This window comes from Hemitrygon akajei, chromosome 9 (assembly GCF_048418815.1).
Source record: "Hemitrygon akajei chromosome 9, sHemAka1.3, whole genome shotgun sequence".
In the NCBI taxonomy this organism is placed as follows: Eukaryota; Metazoa; Chordata; class Chondrichthyes; order Myliobatiformes; family Dasyatidae; genus Hemitrygon; species Hemitrygon akajei.
The window spans coordinates 156,873,272-156,886,944 of record NC_133132.1 but is presented as its reverse complement, the minus strand read 5'-3'; the positions used below and the strand labels follow the sequence as shown (position 1 = coordinate 156,886,944).

Below are 13,673 nucleotides of genomic sequence, written 5' to 3'. Positions count from 1 at the left end.
TTATCTAATTAATTTAATTTTTAAGTTACCTTTTTCTTGAGGTTTTGATTTCACTTGCTTTATCTCTTCTGTCTCTAAACAGATGATAAACACATGAATTAAGCCCAATATTAATTATCTGCTAATTGTGCATGAAAGTTCACCCAAGTCCAATAACTAATTAGTTTAATTTTAAGTTACCTTTTTCTTGAGCTTTTGGTTTCACTTGCTTTATCTTTTCTGTCTCTAAACAATTGATAAACATGAATTAGGCCCAATATTAATAATCTATTAACTATGCTTGAATGTTGACATTGTTACGAAGGATGAACAACTCTGATGGGCAGAAGGGTGCAGAGTGGCCCATGCCCCCCTTTTGGAGAATCGCAAATCACTACTATTTCGATGCTGCTACCAAGGAAGTAAGACAGACACAGGAAAGCTGCCTGGGCAGTTGTTATTGATAACAGCTCATGAAAGTTAATGAGAGAGAGAGACACAGCTAAAAGGTACCCCATGGTGGAATGGCTCCTACTAACAAAAGTAGGATTACCATTGATTACTGCTATTGTCTTTTGGAGAAAGATTGTTTATTTGGTACTGTTCTATTCATTGAAACCCCTCGGGGACAACCAGAGTGGGCTGGTTTGATGGGTTACATCATCCCAACCTGATTGACACCTGAGACCCCGTGAGTGGGGATAAAAGTGAGGTCTGGGGTGACACCCCTCAGATGCACCAGGAGAAACGCTAGTGAGCATCAGAACCCCCATGAGACAGGGTGGGAGATCGGAAACCGAACGAAGGATCGGTAAATTTTAACTCAGTGTTTTGTAGCGTGACCGGTGGGGGCTTGTGTGTGTGTCCACCCTTGCCTGGGTGACGAGTCCACCACAGAAGAACGGTCTAGCTAAAGGACGGAGGGGTCATACGTGAATGGCCACAACAACAACGCATCGATGGATCAAAATCGTAAAGGAAGGTTGGCAAGATAATAGCTGTTACTGTTTGCACATTTTCTCTCTCTCTCTCCAACAATTGAAACACCGCGACCAACAACTACCGCAGCCTGCATGAACTGAACTGAACTTTATATTTCCATCTGACAATTCATTAACCCCTAGACAACAATATAACTTGTTTCATTAGTGATAATTATTATACCCGCACTTTTAGGTTTAGTATTGCTAACGTATATTCTCTGTATTTTTGCATTGATATTATTTTGTATATTTTTGCTAATAAATATTGTTGAAAATAGTATCACCAGACTCCAACGGACATTTCTATCTTTGCTGGTAAGACACCCAGTTACGGAGTACGTAACAACATAATTCCACTAAGTAATTAATTTAACTTTTAAGTTACCTTTTTCTTGAAGTTTAGATTTCACTTTCTTTGTCTTTTCTGTCTCTAAACAATTGATAAACACATGAATGAGGCCCAATATTAATCATCTATTAACTATGCTTGAATGTTGACATAATTCCACTAAGTAATTAATTTAACTTTTAAGTTACCTTTTTCTTGAGGTTTAGATTTCACTTTCTTTGTCTTTTCTGTCTCTAAACAATTGATAAACACATAAATTAGGTTCAGTATTAATCAATTATTATTTGTGCTTGAATGTTGACAAAATTCCAATAAAATGTACTGTAAGTTCATTCTATGGATATATGAAATCCCATTTGAATAAAAGTTTGGTACAAATAGTTCCAAGATGGCAGCTAGTAGCATCCACATGTATATACTGTTTTTAAAGCAGTTCATTTTGGCAGTTGAAGTTAACCTTGGTGATATGCTATAAATGTTAAGAATGATCAAGAAATATTTTTAACTTCAATATCCAATAAGAATAATGTATTCTTATCATCTGAACACAAACAATTAATTATAGATTAAAACTTACGCCATAGCCAAGCCTTTCTAGACAACAAGGAACGCTAGCCTAGGTCATTTCTTTTCTCTTTGGAATAGCTTTCTCACACTTATTCAATGTAATCAGCTTTTTATGCATGTTGGGTTCTTGGTGTCAGGAGCATAATTTTCTGCCGAGCAGTGAATCTGATAAAATGGCAGATTAAAGGGTTGTTGCAAATTGTTAATAAAATGTAGTTCCATTTGTGGCAAAAGTTGAACTGGATAAAGATTAACTACAGTGAAAGTGAACAAAAAAAATGTCTGGAAGCAGGAATGTAAAGGAAGTTCCTTGGTATATGAACATTCTGCAGTTTGGTTATAGAAGTGAAACGAAAGGTAGCAGTCTTCTTGATAAACACTCAGTGCTTCAGGAACAGCTTCTTCCCCTCCACCATCAGGCTTGTGAATGGACAATGAACCCATGAACACCATCTCACCATTTGTGTTTGCTCTCCTTTTCCACAGCTTGCTTAATTAAATTATTTTATATACAGAACTGTATATTTCTTACAGTAATTTATAGTTTTTTAAATTATTATGTATCACAATGTAAATTTGACCACAGTGGGTGACTGGAATGCGCTGCCTGGGGTGGTGGGAAAGGCAGGTACATCAGAGGCTCTTAAGAGAGGTTTAGGTAGGCACATGAATGTGAGGGAACTGGAAGGATATAAACATTGTGTCAGCAGAAGAAATTAGTTTAGTTGGTGATTTGATTACTAATTTAATTGGTTTAGCATAATATTGTGGGCCAAAGGGCCTGTTCTTGTGCTGTATTGGTCTCAATAAAACTAATCTTCTCATAGGCCGGATACCAAAACTGTTTGGATGGAAGAGCACAATAAATAGATTATTCTTGATTCACACCATGAGGAAGAATTCTTCTTACTTTATTCAAAGGATACACTTGCTGTGAATCGTTAAGTTTTTGAACATCAATAATTTAACTGATAAAGCAAACTATGAATAACACTTGCTACCAGAAGTCTTACAACGGGAAAATTATATACTTAAATTCACAGTACAAATAATGTTTACTGTTAAATATAAATTTTGAATGATATGAATTGTTGCTCTAAAAATCTAATCTCAGCAACTCTAATTAGACAGTGTTTATAGGGAGAGAAGACAACTTGAATGGAGCTCACCAAGGAGACACACAATTGGAAATAAAACTTGTTTTCATATATTGAAATATTAGTCATGGTAACATAGTGGAGACATGTTACCTTTAGCTGTAGGTGCTTGTTTCGTTTGTTTCATGGTTTCTGTCTCTAAACATATTAACCACAATTGAATTAGGTTCAATTATAATACAATTGCACATAAATTATAAATTAACACTGAACCTGCTGAACACTTCATATACAATAAATAATATTGTGCATAGGGAGGTGGATGTGGCCAAGTAAATGGTTGCTGGTAGCATCCATTCAGTACTTCATTCTTGAGTAATAAGTATAAAAGGAGCAGTCAGTTGAATTCACTTGGATCCCAACTTAAATCATTGATACATTACCCAATCACTGCTCCCAACGACAATGGCCATCTTGCAGATAAAAAACAAATTAGATATCATTCCTTTTTTTTAAAAAAAACTAGCATCCACCTACACAAGTAAACAAACTTTCTATGTATGAAAATTTCAAGCTCAGAGGCTGGGCAATAGAACAGATTAAAATGAGCCAGCACCAATTAAAAGTTCTTCTTTACTCCGTAATTATGAATCTGAGTTTGCAGTAGCAAGCGTTGTGCATCAGGATGTGATTCCGAGCAGGAAAAATATTTAAATTTTTCCAATAGGTTACACTAATGCACAAAGCACAACAGAAGTATAATGCAATGGGACAGAGATTTAATGAGAGCATTCTGCCTCTAGTGAGATATCGTGTGGGTGGGTGGGGGGTGGGAGGTTAAAAGAGGTTTGTTCTGCTGTCCTTGTTTGTTCTCTTCTTTTTGTTATGTTCTGTGTTGTTCTGCTGAGCTAGGTTGGCGATGGAATGTGTGGTGACCCCAACATATCCTTGTGTGCGTTGGTTGTTAATGCGAATTGTGCATTTCACTGTACGGTATGTTTTGATGTATACGTAATAAATAAATGAATCTGAATTTGAATCTGGAGTTTGCGAGTGAGGTGATGTCCATTTGAGATGCAGTTAGGGAGGAATCTCTTCTCTCAGCAAGTCTTGATTCCTTCTAAATGTGGCTTTGTCTCGATGACTCCACAAACAGCTTGTCCAACAGACCTTTTTCTGTGCTTATGATACTGTAAATCAAATTTAACCACTGTAAAGTTTTACCAGAACACACTAAGCACTGACAACATTTTCTTACAGAGACACTAACTGTAGCAATCGTAAAGTGCAAAATTTTATGTGGGTTCAAATATAATTTTTACTGTTATCTATACAATATTGTGCAAAAGTCTTAGGCACATATATATAGTGAGGGTGGCCAAGACTTTGTCTGCACAGTACTATGTATTGGTTAAAATAGGAAGGCAGTTGGGAAACAGAAATAAGAGTACTTAGCTTTGTACTAGCTCGGTAGTGTTAGTGTAATTTGGTAACCAGAAAGACATAGTATACAGTGCTGTGCAAAAGTTCAGGTGCCCTAGCTACAGATATGTGCCTAAGACTTTTGTACAAGACTATATATATACTGTGTATGTGTGTGTGTAAATACATATATATATATATATATATTTGCACACACACACACACACACATATATATATTACATGTTATATAACAGTGAGTTCAATGTATTAATTATGCAGCAATTGTTTATATGTAGGTGAAGTGCAAATCAAAACTAGAGCTTGCTAATGGAAAAGCAACTTGGATGTGGACAAGACCACTGTGGCAAATCATTTGCATCCAACATCCTTTAACCTCTAACTTTATCTTTTATATAATTCTTTATTCTGTATAATTAGTGAACAATTCAGCAACAGCTTCTTCGCCTCTACCATCAGATTTTTGACTGGACATTGAAACCCATGAACACCACCTCACTACTTCTTTTCACTCTCAGTTTGCACTACTTATTTAATTTAATTTATAACTTGTTACTATACGTTACAAGGCACTGCTGCCACATAACAACATATTTCATGACACGTGCCAGTGATATTAAACCTGATTCTGATTTTGATTACCCAATGTTGTTTACTTGTTTTTTTGCATGTCACATCCAGACAAACACACCACAGCAAGTTCTTAATACATGTAAATGTATATGGCGAATCAACTTGATCTTTGATAAGAATCTAACTGCCATATAACAACAGTGCAATAATGCTGGTGATAGTCACAATGAAACAGTTGCTCTGTCATTTCCTTTAATAAAATTTGCCTACGGCCAATAAACTAGATTCAACTGAGCTAAGTTGCACAAAAACAACATACACATGACAAAGGCAGAATACAAAATAAGTCTCATACTTACAGCTTGAAATTTTGTTGACGGGGTTAATAAAAGAGGCTGCAGTTTGCTAGTTAGTTTTTTTATTTGGATTAGCATTCACACCAATTAACTACGTTCCACCTAACCATAATTATGCATGTAATATACGAAACAAAATATGCAAATTTGGTTCAAATTGAAATATCAGCAATCTATAAGCATAAATATCACAAGCATAGAAACATGTCAGCAAGTCATCCATGCCCAATTTGCTTTCTACATGATAGCAGTTCTATATTTAATCTTCCATTTTAAGTAGGAATGAAAGCTGTAATGCCAACAAAGCACTTTGCAAGCAACAGGAATAGAATTTCGAAACCACGATAATCACTCACTTGTTACTTCAGGCTTCACCGCTGTTTAGAGACAAATGAAGATAAAATATGAATTAATCACCGTTTGTTTTTGGTGGAAGAGATGGACTTCACTTACTGGTGAACTCATTTGAGATTCAGATTCAGATTTATTTCTCATCGAGATATCCAGTGAAATGCGTCATTTGTGTTAAAAATCAATAATATGTTATTTGCCTGGGGCAACGTAAGCGTCGCCCCACATTCTGGCAGTACCATAGCATGCCCAAGATGCTCACTCAACAGAACAATACAAATCACAGAATAACACAGCAAAATAAGCCGCTTTCCTTCCTGTCACCCACCCACACACATATACAGTAGTACTACAACTCCAGGCCAGGCCTCCAGGCTTCCAGTATCCAGTTTTTTAAGTTTGTTTTTGATCTGTGACCAGGAGAAACATTCATTAATGTTTCACTCCTTTGATTGGGAATTACATCCATCCACATGTGAGATTATTTAAATTAGTGCAGCTTTATGATATGCCATGGCAGATACACACATATCTGCTATAACTAAAAACTTTAACATCTGTTAAAGTTCTTAAATAAAACTTACATTACCCCTCTTGCAGATTTTAAATGCACAATTGTGCAGTTTACACTTATTGGTTAAGACCTACAAGTATCTGGGAGTACAGTTAGACGAGAAGCTAGACTGGACTGCCAACACAGATGCCTTGTGCAGGAAGGCACAGAGTCGACTGTACTTCCTTAGAAGGTTGGCGTCATTCAATGTCTGCAGTGAGATGCTGAACATGTTCTATAGGTCAGTTGTGGAGAGCGCCCTCTTCTTTGTGGTGGTGTGTTGGGGAGGCAGCATTAAGAAGAGGGATGCCTCACGTCTTAATAAGCTGGTAAGGAAGGCGGGCTCTGTCGTGGGCAAAGTACTGGAGAGTTTAACATCGGTAGCTGAGCGAAGGGCGCTGAGTAGGCTACGGTCAATTATGGAAAACTCTGAACATCCTCTACATAGCACCATCCAGAGACAGAGAAGCAGTTTCAGCGACAGGTTGCTATCGATGCAATGCTCCTCAGACAGGATGAAGAGGTCAATACTCCCCAATGCCATTAGGCTTTACAATTCAACCGCCAGGAGTAAGATATGTTAAAGTGCCGGGGTTGATTGTATTTAATGTATTTAAACTACTTAAGAACTTTTTAAAAGCTATTATTAATGCTTTTTGAGAGAGTGATTTAGATGCATATCATATTTTTACTGAGTTAAGTATTGTATGTAATTAGTTTTGCTACAACAAGTGTATGGGACATTGGAAAGAATGTTGAATTTCCCCATGGGGATGAATAAAGTATCTATCTATCTATCTATCTATCTTGATATTGAATGACATAAAATTGGAATCAGTGCTGTTACAGTGCCCCGTAGCATGGGTTCAATGCTATCGCTGTCTGCTAGGAGTTTGTACGTTCTTCTCATGATTGTGTGGGATTCCTCAGGGTGCTCTGGTTTCCTCCCACATGACAAAGACCTACGGGTTATTTGTTTAATTTGTCACAAGGGTGTGATTAGGCAGCGTGGCCCGTTACTGTACTGTATCTCTAAATAAGTAAATAAGTTCACTGTTAATAGAAACAGGCCCTTCAGCCCACCTATCCATTCTGAAATATTAATCTGCCTAGTCCCATCAACCAACACCTGCACCATAGCCCTGCATACACCTCCCACCCATGTAACTATTAAAATCTCTCTTAAAATTTCAAATTTCAAAACTTGTACTGGAAGCTCATTCCACACTCTCACCACCCTCTGAGTGAAGATGTTCATCCTCATGTTCTCCTTAAACATCTCACTTTTCACCCTTAACACATGATCTCGAGTTCTTGTCTCACTCCAACCTCTGTGGGAAAAGCCTGATTGCATTTGCTCTATCTATACCCCACATAATTTTGTATATCTCTATCAAATCTCCCTGCATTCCTATCTGCTCTAGGGAATAAAGTCCTAACCTATTCAATCTTCCCTTATAACTCAGTTCCTCCAGATCCAGTAATGTAAATTTTCTCTGTACTTTCAATCTTGTTTACTACATTCCTGTAGGTAGGTGATCAAAGCTGAACACAATACTCCAAATCAGGCCTCACCAATGTCTTATACAACTTCAGCATAACATCTCAACTCCATGCTGATTTATGAAGGCCAAAAGCTTTCATTATGGCCTTATCTACCTGTGACAACACTTTCAAGGAATTAAGAATCTTGCGGCAGACTGCTGTCAAACACAAGGCAGCATGTCTTCTGCAGAGCAGACACTAGGGGCAGCACTGATTCTAGCTTAGCTCCACACCACATTCCCCGACTGTCCAGTGGAAGGTACCAACATACCTTATTCCTCATTTGCCTCACTAGTCTGTCCTAACTAGGCACTGCTGCGATATTTTCCCTGTCTGTAATGCCACCCCTCGCCCTTTAATCCCCCCTGCCCTATGGTCTAAAACAACAGAACTCTGGAACATTGAACTGCCAGTTCTGCCCCTCCTGCAAACAAGTTTAACTTGTAAGTTTAACATACAAGGTAAATGGTAGGGCTTGGAGGAGTGCAGTAGAACAGAGGGATCTGGGAATACAGATACAAAATTCCCTAAGAGTGGTGTCACAGGTAGTTAGGGTCGTAAAGAGAGCTTTTGGAACATTGGCCTTTATAAATCAAAGTATTGAGTACAAGAGTTGGAATGTTATGGTGACGTTGTATAAGACATTGGTGAGGCCGAATTTGGAGTATTGTGCGCAGTTTTGGTCACCGAATTACGGGAAGGATATTGATAAGGTTGAAAGAGTGCAGAGAAGGTTTACAAAGATGTTGTCAGGACTTGAGAAAACTGAGTTACAGAGAAAGGTTGAATAGATTAGGACTTTATTCCCTGGAGCGTAGAAGAGTGAGGGGAGATTTGATAGAGGTATATAAAATTATGATGGGTATAGATAGAGTGAATGCAAGCAGGCTTTTTCCACTGAGGCTAGGGGGAGAAAAAAACCAGAGGACAGGGTTAAGGGTGAAGGGGGAAAAGTTTAAAGGGAACATTAGGGGGGGGAGCTTCTTCACACAGAAGGTGGTGGGAGTGTGGAATGATCTGCCAGATGAAGTGGTAAATGCGGGCTCACTTTTAACATTTAAGGAAAACTTGGACAGGTCCGTGGATGAGAGGTGTATGGAGGGATATGATCCAGGTGCAGGCCAGTGGGACTAGGCAGAAAAATGGTTCAGCACAGCCAAGAAGGGCCAAAAGGCCTGTTTCTGTGCTGTAATGTTCTATGGTTCTATAATGGTTACAATGTTATAATTCCACATGCTGATCCTTACCCTAAGTTCAGCTGCCTTTCCTACAATATTCCTTGCACTGAAGTATACACAGCTCAGAACTTTAGTCCCACCATGTTCAACGTTTTGATTCCTGACTTTGTATATTAGCTCAAAAATATCTTTCTCTAAAACCACTCCACTACCTGTTCTGGCTCTCTCATTCCCATCCCCCTGCAACTCCAGTTTAAACACCACCTCCACCACCCCCACGTAGCACCAACAAACCTTCCCTCTAGGATATTAGATCACCCCCTCCCCTGCCCCTCCCCTGCCCAGTTCAGGTGCTAACTGTCCCTTCTATACAGGTTCCACCTCCCTGGAAGAGAGCCCAATGATCCAAAAATGTGAAGCCCTTCCTCCCGCACCATCTTCTTCTTCTTGTTCTTTTTTGCACCGTGTAGCGCATCAGGTGGAATTTTTGTAGTTTTCACTTTTTTTTATGAGGCCAAGTTACTACCTCAATGCTCAACCCAGCATGGGTATAAAGTGTACAAGGAGCCAGCCGGATTTGAACTCAGTACCATTCACCTTGAAGTCCAGACTGATGCCAGTACACTGCTGCCCTGCTTCTGTACTGGTTCTACCTCCCCTGTAGAGAGCCCAATGATCCAAAATGTTGAAGCCCTTTCTCCTGCGCCATCTTCTTAGCCACACGTTAAACTGCATGATCTTCTTGTTTCTAGCCTCACTAGCATGTGGCATAGGTAACAGTCCCGATATCGTTACGAAGGATGAACAGCTCTGATGGGCAGAAGGGTGCAGAGTTGCCCATGTCCCCCCACCCCTGGGAGAATCATAAACCGTTACTGTTGCTATGCTGCTAATGAGAGAGAGATGGAACAAAAACATACCAGAACATCTGCTACTGATAAGAGAGGGGAGAGAGACTTGTTGATTCACCATATTATGACTTCTGAAAGACTTATGGCTTCTGAGAGGGTTGTTTACCTTATACCATTCTGTTCATTAAAATTCCTCAGTGGACAGCCGGAGTGGGCTGGTTTGATGGACAAAGCCATTCAAAATTGATGGACAACTGAAACCCCGTGAGTAGGGATAAAAGTGAGGTCTGGGGAGACACCCCTCAGACACACCAGGAGACACACTTTTGAGCACTGCTTGAGTGGTGGAACCCATGTGAAGGTGTGGGGCATCAGGGACTGAACAAAGGATCGGTCAGTTTAACTCACAGTGTTATAGCAGGGCCGTTGGGGGCTTGTGTGTGTGTCCACTCAAGCCAGAGTGACGAGTCCACCACAGAAGAACGGTCTAGCTGAAGGAGAGAGGGGTCATACCTGAATGGCCACAACACATTGACGGATCAAGAACGTAAAGAAAGGTTTGCCTGTCTGTAGCCGTTACTGTTCGCTCGCTCGCTCTCTCTCTCTCTCCAACAATTACAACACAGCGACCAACATCTACCTCAGTATGTATGAACTGAACTGAACTTTATATTCACATATGACAATCCATTATCCCCTAGACATCGATAGAGCTTGTTTATTATTGATTATTATTATACCCACACTTTTTGGTTTAGTATTGCTAACGTGTATTATCTATATATTTGCATTGTTGATATTGATTTGTGTATTTTACTAATAAACACTGTTTGAAAATAGTACCACCAGACTCCAACGGATTCTTCTATCTTTGCTGGTTAGACACCCAGTTACGGGGTACGTAACAATATCACAAGCCAGGAGGTGCTGTCCTTTAACGTAGCACCTAATTCCCTAAACTCACTTTGCAAGACCTCATCACTCCTCCTACCCATGCCATTAACATGGACCACAGGCCCTGGCTACACACCCTCCCACTTAAGAAATGCTATGGACTCAATTTGAGATGTCCCTGACCCTGGCACCTTGGAGGTAACATACCATCTGGGAATCTCATTCTCATCCACAGAACATCCCTTCTGTTCCCCTAACCAACAGATCCCCTATCACTACAGCTCACCTCTTCTCCCCCACTGCCTCCCCTTTTGATCCACAGAGCCACACTCAGTGCTGGAGACCTGACTGCTAAAGCTTTTCTCTGCTAGGCCATCTCCCAACAGTACTGAAGCATATACTTTTTGTTGAAGGGAACACACATGGGGTGCTCTGCGTTGGCTGCTTACCCACTTTAGCCTGACCATCACCCAGTTACACTCATCTTGCACCTTGAGGATAACTGCTGTACCTCCCTGTATGTCCTGCCTACCAACCCCTCAGCCTCCCGAATGATCTGGAGTTTATCCAATTCCTGCTCCAACTCCTTAACACGGTCTAAAAAATAGAAACTGCAACAGGAAATGCTTCTTGTAGGTATGGTCATCAGGGACACTGGAGGTCTCTTTGCCCTCCCACATCCTGCAAGAGGAGCATTCCAGTACCCTATCTGGCATCCCCACTGCTCTAAGTGTGCAAAAAGAAAAAAAGGAAAGGAGTAACGGAAAAAAAAATCTGCCCCTCCTCACCAAAGCCTTGATAGGCCAAAGCCTCAACTCTCCACTTAGACACTGGCCCATTCACACAATGGCCGCTCTGCTTAACCTAACTTCTTTTTATTGGATCTTGTCAAATACCTAATCATGCACAATCCAATGTCTCCTCAGGAACTGTGATACACAAAATATGCCAACTTCTTTGAAATTCTATCTCCCTCTAAGCAATCCAAGATCTCCTCGGCAACTGTGGAGCACTAAATGTCCCGAGGGAATCATTTTTACCATTTGACATTAGAAAAGTAGGATCTGCAAAGCTACCATCAAATATACATATTCTGTTGGTGTAATATTGTAGTACCTTTCTCTATATCTTTTGGTTTCACTTTCCTTATTTTTTCTGCCTCTAATTAATAAAAAAAACAATTAGTTTCATTGATAAATCTTCATCGAAACTGAATATTAAACAGATGGTAATCTCTTAAATGTACAAGGAAATGTACAATGTAGAAAAGGAAGATCTGCAAAGTTACCATCAAATGTAAATTTTCTGTTGATGTAACATTATATTATATAACCATATAACAATTACAGTACGGAAACAGGCAATCTCGGCCCTTCTAGTCCATGCCAAACGCCTACGCTCACCTAGTCCCACCAACCTGCACTCAGCCCATAACCCTCCATTCCTTTCCTGTCCATATACCTATCCAATTTTTTAAAATGACAATATCGAACATGCCTCTACCACCTTGACTGGAAGCTCATTCCACACAGCTACCACTCTCTGAGTAAAGCAGGTCCCCCTCATGTTATCCCGAAACTTTTGCCCCTATACTCTCAACTCATGTCCTCTTGTTTGAATCTCCTCTACTCTCAATGGAAAAAGCCTATCCACGTCAACTCTATCTATCCCCCTCATAATTTTAAATACCTCTATCAAGTCCCCCCTCAACCTTCTACGCTCCAAAGAATAAAGACCTAACTTGTTCAACCTTTCTCAGTAACTTAGGTGCTGAAACCCAGGTAACATTCTGGTAAATCTCTTCTGTACTCACTCTATTTTGTTGACATCTTGCCAATAATTCGGTGACCAGAACTGTACACAATACTCCAAATTTGGCCTCACCAATGCCTTGTACAATTTTAACATTACATCCCAACTCCTATACTCAATGATCTGATTTATAAAGGCCAGCATACCAAAAGTTTTCTTCACCACCCTATTTACATGAGATTCCACCTTCAGGGAACTATGCACCATTATTCCTAGATCACTCGTTCTACTGCATTCTTCAATACCCTGTCATTTACCATGTATGTCCTATTTTGATTAGTCCTACCAAAATGTAGCACCTCACACTTATCAGCATTAAACTCCATCTGCCATCTTTCAGCCCACTCTTCTAACTGGTCTAAATCTCTCTGCAAGCTTTGAAAACCTACTTCATTATCCACAAAGCCATCTATCTTAGTATCATCTGCATACTTACTAATCCAATTTACCACCCCATCATCCAGATCATTAATGTATTTGAAAAAAAAAACAACATTGGACCTGAGGCACACTAATGGTCACCGGCCTCCAACCTGACAAACAGTTATCCACCACTACTCTCTGGCATCTCCCATCCAGCCACTGTCGAATCCATTTTACTACTTCAATATTAATACCTAACAATAGAACCTTCCTAACTAACCTTCTGTGCGGAACCTTGTCAACTGCTTTACCCTCGTCAACTTTCCTAGTAATCTCATCAAAAAATTCAATAAGATTTGTCAAACATGACCTTCCATGCACAAATCCATGTTGACTGTTCCTAATCAGATGCTGTCTATCCAGAATATTATATATACCATCTCTAAGAATACCTTCCACTAATTTACCCACCACTGACGTCAAATTTACAGGCCAATAATTGCTTGGTTTACTTTTAGAACCCTTTTTAAACAATGAAACCACATGAGCAATATGCCAATCCTCCGGCACCATCCCTGTTTCTAATGACATTTGAAATATTTCTGTCAGAGCCCCTGCTATTTCTACACTAACTTCCCTCCAGGTCCTAGGGAATATCCTGTCAGGACCAGGAGACTTTTCCACTTTTATATTCTTTAAAAGCGCCAGTTCTTCCTCTTCTTTAACAATTATAGTTTCCATAACTACCTTACTTGTTTCCCTTACCTTACACAATTCAAT

The 13,673-nt window shown here is 39.6% G+C and overlaps 1 protein-coding gene across 1 annotated transcript in view; it reads right to left on the bottom strand.

Moving 5' to 3' along the window:
* trdn (triadin) overlaps positions 1-13,673 on the bottom strand; it is a 507,565-nt gene that overhangs the window by 70,083 nt on the left and 423,809 nt on the right. The window contains exons 45-51 of the mRNA XM_073055375.1: positions 11,835-11,879; positions 5,703-5,723; positions 3,129-3,173; positions 1,500-1,544; positions 1,348-1,392; positions 181-225; positions 30-74 (exon numbers count right to left, since the gene is read on the bottom strand). Of these exons, the coding sequence (XP_072911476.1) occupies positions 30-74; positions 181-225; positions 1,348-1,392; positions 1,500-1,544; positions 3,129-3,173; positions 5,703-5,723; positions 11,835-11,879 (291 nt within the window). The remainder of the gene's footprint in view (positions 1-29; positions 75-180; positions 226-1,347; positions 1,393-1,499; positions 1,545-3,128; positions 3,174-5,702; positions 5,724-11,834; positions 11,880-13,673) is intronic.